At 37.1% G+C, this 8,719-nt stretch overlaps 2 protein-coding genes across 2 annotated transcripts; both read left to right on the top strand.

Annotated features, from left to right (window-relative positions):
- The first annotated feature begins 302 nt into the window (after positions 1-302).
- On the top strand, positions 303-1,060 carry LOC113694782 (dirigent protein 22-like). The gene has a single exon (XM_027213649.2). The coding sequence runs from the start codon at positions 462-464 to the stop codon at positions 1,047-1,049; it is 588 nt and encodes a 195-aa protein (XP_027069450.1). The 5' UTR covers positions 303-461; the 3' UTR covers positions 1,050-1,060.
- A 1,710-nt stretch (positions 1,061-2,770) lies between these two features.
- Positions 2,771-6,017, top strand: LOC113694783 (uncharacterized). The gene is made up of 6 exons (XM_027213650.2): positions 2,771-2,911; positions 3,011-3,061; positions 3,774-3,825; positions 3,911-3,969; positions 4,100-4,145; positions 5,672-6,017. Exons 1-6 carry the CDS (start codon positions 2,783-2,785, stop codon positions 5,818-5,820), a joined length of 486 nt encoding a protein of 161 aa, XP_027069451.1. The 5' UTR covers positions 2,771-2,782; the 3' UTR covers positions 5,821-6,017.
- Positions 6,018-8,719: the final 2,702 nt, after the last annotated feature.

The following is an 8,719-nucleotide window of genomic DNA, read 5'->3' as shown; positions in this document are numbered from 1 at the left end:
CCTCAGATACAATTGGTACAGTTATTATAATCTGTTTGGTAAACAAGTTTTTGGTCAAGTTTGTATTCTACAAATTTTTTAATAATTTTAACTATAATAATTTTGAAAAATTCCTTAAAAATTTTAAACTATATATTTCAAAATACCCAAAAATTTATTTTAAAAATTTGTTCTACAACTTCTATAGTACTACAGTAAAATTTAAGAAAAACACAAAAAAAAAAAAAAATTATTTGCCGAAAGGCCTTAATGTCAGCTAAAGATCAATTATGCCTGCCCTATCCCACTTTCCGATAGCCTATAGTTATATACCGCTGGTAGTGTAACACGCACAAAAGAAAGAGTAGGCCCTTCGATCCAAAGTCTCTCAGTCCCTTCATAATCAATCAACACTTCAACTCCGAATCCTAGACATCCTAGACACAGTTCAGTATCACAACTGATTCACGCTACTTCTGGCCATGGCAAAAACCTTCCCAAAATCAGGACTCATCATCATTTTGTTTAGCGTTCTCTTTGCTTCATCAGCCGTCCTTCTTCCTGTAGCATGTCAACAGTTCTCAAGAAAATTGTCCAGAAAAGAAATGGGGTTGAAGAGGGAGAAGCTAAGCCACCTTCATTTCTACTTCCACGATATTGTCAGCGGGAGAAATCCCACCGCTGTTCGAGTCGCTGCAGCCACCACGACCAACTCTTCAGCAACTGGATTTGGAGCTGTGGTCATGATGGATGATCCCTTAACAGCAGGTCCAGATTCAAGCTCCAAACTTGTGGGGAGGGCTCAAGGGATTTATGCATCAGCAGCTCAGGAGGAATCTGGATACTTGATGGTCCTGAACTATGTTTTTGTTGAAGGAAAGTATAATGGAAGCACCCTCAGCATATTGGGTAGAAACACTATTCTTTCGACGGTAAGGGAGATGCCTGTTGTTGGAGGAAGTGGGCTTTTCAGATTTGCTCGTGGCTATGCTCAGGCAAGGACTCACTATTTTGATCTCAAGACTGGGGATGCTGTGGTGGAATACAATGTCTATGTCATCCACTATTGAATCTTGACAAATTGGGAGTATCTTTCAGGTAAAATCAAGCACAAGATGGAAAGCGACTACTAGCACAGCTAATTGTTCAACACATAAGGTGGAAGTTCCACTTCCACTACTGTCAAATATGCACTAGTGATTTATGACATGCATGATGTTTCCAATTGATTGTTGCTTCTATACTTTCTTGGATTCTGTTTTTCCAGTCAAATGCTAAGTGTTAATTCCTAGCAAGTTTCTTCACACATTTTGCTAAAGTGAAACTCTCTCTTGGGACAAGTTGATTAAAGAGGCACTTGTCAACTATACGTCCCTTTCTATAGGAAGACTCGCAAGAAATCGAAGGAACTTATAATTTCTGGACAGAAATTCCTCGTTTGGTGGAGTTGGTGTAGGTTGCATTGATTGGAATTCCGTCATGGGGTGCCTAAATTCAAACCAGTTCCTCGGTCAGTGCTATTGCTTGTCCGATACAAAATTAAGTGTCTATTTAATTTAAAGCGGTACTGAGTTGTCCCTAAATAAGTGATATTGAAGATTTTAGTTGGCCTAAATCTTGACCTTAATGTGTAACGAAAGTGGACTCTTCTTGAAATTGACGATTGTGTTTAATGTGATCTTAAGTAAATTAACATGTGAAACTTCAATGGCATTGAGGATCTCTCAATTTTGTGGCATTCTTCTGGTTTTTCCTTTTTTTTTTTTAAATCCAAATAGTTCTCACTGTAATCAAGGGTGTGTTTGATAAAATTGAAATTTGAATTCTAAATTCTGAAATCTGATTCTATTAACTTAGTGAATTGTTAAATACTAGATTTGATACGTTTTAATGTATATCAAATTAAGTGATAAGTGAATAATTTATCACTTATTTTTTAAAGTAAATTTTGTTTAGAATATTCAGTGCCATTTAATGAAATCAGATGTTCTAAATTTTGGTTATCAAACGCAACTGAATACGTTAAGATTTGAATCTATTAAACTTAAGTGTTAAGTTAGATTATCAAATAGGACATAAATAAATCATCCCATTTCTCTCCAACTTTAGGACTTTTGAATGGAATTAATATGTCTGGAAAATAACCATTCATTTCCTCAAGCAAAAAAAAAAGTAAAGTAAAATTAAGGGTAGAATTTTCGAGAGGAATGAAGGCCGGGTTGAGGAGCATGCCTATACTGTGTGGGACAAAGGTTCAATTGTAGGTCTGGGATTCTGTGCCACTTTGCCACAATCACAAGTCGATCTAGAATAATATTTTACAGAAAAATAATTAGTAAAAAAAAAAAAGAAAAGAAGATAGAGACACATTTATTCTCTTTTGTTTTTTGAGTTCGAGTGGCACTTAATTAATTAGGTGGGACCTCGGAGTATATTATTGTTATTGGCATGTAGGGACAGGTGTACGGTTGTTAGGCTTAAAACTTGTCATAGTTATGATGCGATGCAAAAAAGGGTCATTTTGGAGAATTGGGCTTCGCCAGTTGGACTCAGAGATGTCCTGATGTTCGACATCACGTGCCTATAAAAAAATTCGGGCTGACACACACAAGAGTCAGAGCGATCCAACCAAGTCCAAAGTTCAGCAGGGCCCAAATTTTGGGGGAAGAGGAAAAGACGAAGAATGGGGGAAAAAAAATACAAAAAACTTTTAAAATTCTCTTCCACCGCTACGGGAACTGAGGTAGAAGCAACAATACAAGAAGACTGAAGATCACGTTCACCAGCAAGAATTGATTAAGGAATGGGGACTCGCGAAGTCTACGAAGAGAAGCTGAGAACAGGGAATATGTACGAATACGATCCTACCATGAAACCTGGCCTTGGCTCTCCCCGTTGCCCTCGTTGTCTTTGTCTCTTAGAACCTTCAATGGTAGGAATCTGTTTTTATTCTTGTTTGCATATCAGATGTTCGATGATATGTCCGTGAGATATTGGGCTAAAAATTTTCAAACTTTTTTTGGGAATACAGGACAAGGGAGAGTGGACCATCACTCCGGTTCTCCGCGACGCCACTGCTGTGGTTAGTATATTGAACCATTTGATGTTTTTTCGTTGTGTTTTGAGATAGAAGTTAATCTCTAAATGGTACTTATTGTCTTTTATTTTAAATATTTTTTTAGTTGGTGGAGTAAATATGGTGGTCTTTTGATATGGGTTTGCTAAACTGACATTGGATCATTGATTTTGAGGTTTACCAATTTCAGAAGATAATAAAAGATTGGATTTTGGGTTTTGTTCTTATAATCATTGTTGTGGAAATGCTAAAGGTCATGCTACGTAGGTTCTGTACCCTTATGGATGGAATAGTTAATTTGGCTGTATACTTTGCTATGTAAACCAAGTTTACAAAGTGTTCCAAGTTCCATTTTATCAACAGTTTTTCGGTCGTTTGGCTAAAGTCATGCTGTTAAGGTTCTACATTCGTTTAATAGAGTAGTTAACCATGAAGCGTACTTTACTATGTAAATCAAGTCTTAGTCATTCCTGGTTTCATCCATCCACTGTTTTCGAGACATTTGGCTTTCAAGAGTATCTCGTGTCCTTCTTTCTTCCACAAACCTTTAGAGACAAAAATGTTGTTATCCTTGTTGATTGGTGGTAATTTTTTGCTTTGAGGTTAATAGTAGGTTATCTAGCTCCTACAATGTTTTTCTCCCTTCTTCTTTTTGTATGATAAAAAGAAAATCTCCTGCTTGTTTGGTTGTTTATCTTTTAGATCTTCTGATAAATAGGCTGGCTCAGGAATTGGTGGACTTCTCAGTGCAATTCATGGTTTTAACACAGGTACAAAGTCATCCGGTTTCTGCTTGCATTTTGTAGTATTGAACTTGCCTGAACTCTTTTTTCTTTGAATGTAAATTTATTTCAGGGATTCCGTATGTCCAAAAACATGTGAAGGGGCCAAAGTGGCTTCCATTTGTTATCGGGGTACGACTGTATCATCCTTGCCTTCTGGAACTTTTTTAGGCCTTCTAGCACTTCTGTTCATGGGAGCATACTTGTCTAGTGTTCTACTTGGATAGCTCATTTAATTTGCTTTGGTTTTGTTTGCTTTCAGCTTCCTCCATTTCTGATCTATTCCGCAGCTAGTGCTGCATTTGGAGGTATGTGTTGTCCTTAATCAGATTTTTCATCTTTATCTGGTGGTGAGTTTTCCATTTTTTGGCATGTTTGTAATTTGCTAATAGATGTTCAGTTTGACTTTGAGAATGGCCTCCCCAAGTTAGTAACTTGGATTATGGTTATCATATTTGCCTTTGAGAGCATTAAGTTTGATATAGTGATCCCACTTGGTCTTTGAGAAATTCATAGTTGCAAGAATTGAGACTTTTTCCATCATTTCATGTTAAAATCTCTAGGAATCTGGGAATCTAAGGAATCCGTTCGGTCAATATTAGGATTTTGAAATTAATTGCAATCTTTTACTTGTGCATTGACTTTTGTTAAATGTTTCCATTGTTGGACAGTCAGCTGTGGAGAGGTTCTTTAATGAATTATATTTGCAGTCTTAGGTTACGCACAGGCATCATGGTTTTTATCAAAGTTTATTCAAGTCCACATAGTTTCTTCTGAATCTTTTGGATTTGCTCCCAATTTATCTGACCACTGCGATGGCTGGTTATTCATTCTGCATAAGAGAATGCTGCTTTCTTAGCGTTGGAAATTCTTCTGGGACTCATTTTAATTACTGCAGTTTAAGGGGCCCATGTCGATCTAGTGCACTATTTTTTTTCTTAGTGGTGTTAGAATAGCCAGACTAGGTGACATGCTTAGCTCTATAACTGCATTGATGCTATGATTTTGGGGCTATTCCTATTAGGGATCAGAATGGTTAATTTCCTGAGATGTAAAAGAAATCATTTGTGGTCATTGTACAGAGTACAAAACAGAAGATGATGATGTTGGAGAATTTGAAGAATTTCATTGTAGAGCATCCTTTTCTGGTTCTTCTATTGGATTTGATCTTAAATTTACAACTGTAAGAGGGAACAAATGAACAAGGATTTTTCCACTGTTTCAAACATAGAATTGTGGCTGGACAAGTTATAGGGATGATGGGTCCTAAATAGATAATAATTGGGAAAAAAAGGACTTGGCACAAGATTAAAGAGGCCTCTAAGAGATTGAAGTTTCTGTGCTGTTCTGGGGTTGGAATCGAGCTTAGTCGCAATGATGCACCTCAAGGTCATCCACTATTGAGCTTTTAAGCTCATTGAATCTGGAAGGATGAGTAACAATACTGACCTGTTGGCCAATATGATACATGTAATTAACTGCATAGGATTTTCAGCTTCAGTAACTTATCCCAATAGTAGTGTTCAAGACAAAATGAGTACATCTAGAAAGTGAGATGTATTGAATAGGCTTGAGAGCTAGGTTACCTCAATGAAATTTTCAAGCTTTTAGTACGAGTTGTAGTTTTTGACCTCAAGGATCTTTAAGCTACTTTGAAGCCTTGATTTAATATCTGCAATTTAATCAGTTGAAACTGATGGTATTTATGCTGCATATTCTTTACCTGCTTGAGGGAATTTTTAGTGATATAAATAACGAATCTTCTATCTCAGATTTTTTTTTTCCCACTTGCCAACTCTATGAATTGAATTGATAAGACTCAGTATCCCAACAGGTTATGCATTTCCAAGATTTACTCAGCTCAGTGTGACATCGTATTATGCTGCTTCAAGTGCATCAAGTTACTGCATTTCATTGCTCACCAGACGGATTGAAGACAACCGCACTTCTTCCTCCCCCTCCCAACATGGAAGACTGGGATGATTCATCTCACTATTTGACTTGGATGATTGCACAGAACTTAAAATGAAAACTAGTATACACGTTTGTGTGTGTGAGTGTTGCCGGATGGATGTATATTAGTATGGCAAGAATTGAAATATGACGTTTTTTCAAAAAAAAAAAAAAACTAATTTCAACTGTTGGTTTATTCTAATTAAATCTGGATCTGCTTTGAGATACTAGAATTTGACAAAAAAAAAAAAAAAGGCGCATATCTTATCTCGTAAATATATAATCTAATCTGAGTCTTAGTAGTATTTTGAATTCTGGAACCATGCAGCAGCTGGTCCCGCTGGTGGTTGCTCCAATAATTAGTTAAATTGCAGCAGTGGTTCGACAGCTTGTGTGGTCCTTCCTTCGTCACTCTCGAGAGTAAAAACATAATTAAATAGATGAAAGGGTAAAAAGCAAAGAAAAATAAAATTAAAAAAAATGCGCTCGCTTAAAGGTGAAAAGTGAAAAAGAAATCACATTGTCGTTTAAGAACCCAGAGCGGGGTGCTTTCGCTACTAAATTTTGTCGCCCATGTCGTTTTTGTTGGTTTGCCATTTGTGAAAGTAATAGCATATTTTGGAGTAAAGCTTTTGTTTTCGCTGATATTTGTTTATGTATGGACATTAGGATACCAGTCGACATCAAACGAAAACTTTTTCCTTTTTTTTATTTTAAATTACTATTAGAAAAAAAAAAAAAAACTGGTATGGTCGGTAAGGAAGTTACTAGGGAGTAGATTTTTCCCTAAAATGTGTCATTTGTACGCTCCAGTCCTTGTTTCCATTATCACTGCATGAGTGACCAAAGTAGTACGATATGTGGTTCTAAATTTAATTTTGATTGGGCAGAATCTGTGTGTTTTACTACTGTCCTGGACTTGTACATTTTGGAAATGGTGTATCTTGTTCTTCAACAGTGATTGAAAGGTCAAAATGAGCAATAATAATATGTTTTTTTTTTTTTTTTTATAGTGAGTGTTTTCTGCTAGTTATCCTGAACCACTTGGTGAGTATTTACTCAGCTCTGTCGACTGTCGTCTCATCATATGCGGTATGCCCACCAACCAAAGGGGTGGGGGTGGGGGGTGATGGTGTTAAAAATCAAGTGGGTGGAAATGCATTTAAAGGGTTCACGGTACTGCTGCAAGCCGTTGCTTAATTTTAAGTAGACACGGGTTTAAACAGTTGCCACTTAAAGTAGAATAGATTAGGTTATACAAATGTTATCGTTGCAATAACAAAAAAAAAAAAAAAACCTGCAGAAGCAGAAGCTCTTAGTTGTAGCTGCTAGCTCCACTGTTGATGTTTTCCTGATTTCCCAGCATTATTAGGATTCATTCAACTGCATATTCTTTTGACTCATTGCATGTGCCATGGTGATTCATTCAACTGCAGATTGTTAAACAAGTTGTGTGTTAAATTAAAAAAGTTTGTGCAGTCTCTGATCATGCTTCAAACCTTAGAAAAGAAAGATTATCTTGGTGACTGCTGTACCTTAATCTCATGTTAATTTCCTGTGCTCTTCTTGGAGGGGTTTAAGAGGGTAAAACCTGTGAATTTCTTGAACCAAGAAATCTGAAGTAGGCTTTAAACGGTTCTTTAAGGTCTTGGAATATGAATATCCCTCATTGAGGAGCAGATGGTGGCATGTATCTTCCTCTGATTTCAGTTTTTAATGATTAACCAAGGCATTCAAACCAAAACTAACCTGCGGAGATGACCACCACATCGGCAGAAATCTTCTGGGCGCCAATTTATGGACTTTTCCAGCGCCAGCTTGTTTGTCCACCCGCCATCATCACAACTCATTCATATATGCAGAGTTAAAGTCACTGTCATGGCCAACACAAATTGGCTCGACTGACAGTAGTTGCTGTCATTTCCTCGACAAAGGTCTTGTCTTCTGTTCGAGAACTCCCATTGTCAATGTATGACCGATGATTCAAAAAAAATCCTGTAAGTGACTCGTGATCTCCAGATTATGCTCTGGCCGATCGAAGATGGTAAGAACTAGCGTCGAATTCACCTAAACTTTTTTAATACCCAAAAAAAAAAAAAAAACTGGAGTTAATGTCACGGTGGCTGCACCTGCTGCGCACTTTAGCATGGGATACTGTTGAAACTGTCAACCTCGTTCCAACCTTTATCGGGTTGTGGGCCGATGTTTCTTAAATTCCACTGGGCGCTCCAAAGCTGGGAGGCGTGGTCCTGATCGTAATTCGTGTACTCTTCGTGTGTCTTTATTGCGTCCTTTGTGCTATTATAACTCATGTCCAAGAATCAGTTGTCCCCACCCCACTTCTATAATTCATTTATTCGCGGGCCCCTATATAGTTGGGGGCCGTTATCACTGGCGCTGTAAATTGGCCCAGGACAGTTTATCCTTCCTCTGCAAATGATCCTCCCAATATTTTTGGTCATCTGGCCTCTTTTTTTTTTTAATTTGTTTTATCCTCATTAAAAATCCTCTTATATTGGGTGATTTTTTTTTTTTTTTTGTGTGGTTATTGTAGCCAACCAACCCTCGTATTTTTGGCCATTTTAAAGTGTAACTGTGACAATTATTGATTTCATATATTTTTTTCCCCCGCGTTCCTTATATCTCCTTAGAGCAAACTCTGGACCTTATGTTTTTTTTTTAAGTACCTTTCTGATAAGCTACTTCCCCAACGAGAGGATGTAAGCAAAAGTTTTTGGCTTGATTGTAACATAGGCTTCCATATCTTTAAGCACGTTTGTGAATAGACCATCTTGCAAATGGGAAGATCGTAAAATTTTGTGACCATATTTTTCAGGCACGTGTGTTACGAATCCACTGTACAGATGGGAGGATATATATATATATATATATCTTGATGTGGTGGCTTTCATCTTTCAGGATCATTTTT

The sequence above is a fragment of the Coffea arabica genome, chromosome 6e (genome assembly GCF_036785885.1).
Source record: "Coffea arabica cultivar ET-39 chromosome 6e, Coffea Arabica ET-39 HiFi, whole genome shotgun sequence".
In the NCBI taxonomy this organism is placed as follows: domain Eukaryota; kingdom Viridiplantae; phylum Streptophyta; class Magnoliopsida; order Gentianales; family Rubiaceae; genus Coffea; species Coffea arabica.
The sequence above is the reverse complement of the archived record's forward strand: the minus strand, read 5'-3'. Positions and strand labels throughout refer to the sequence as shown.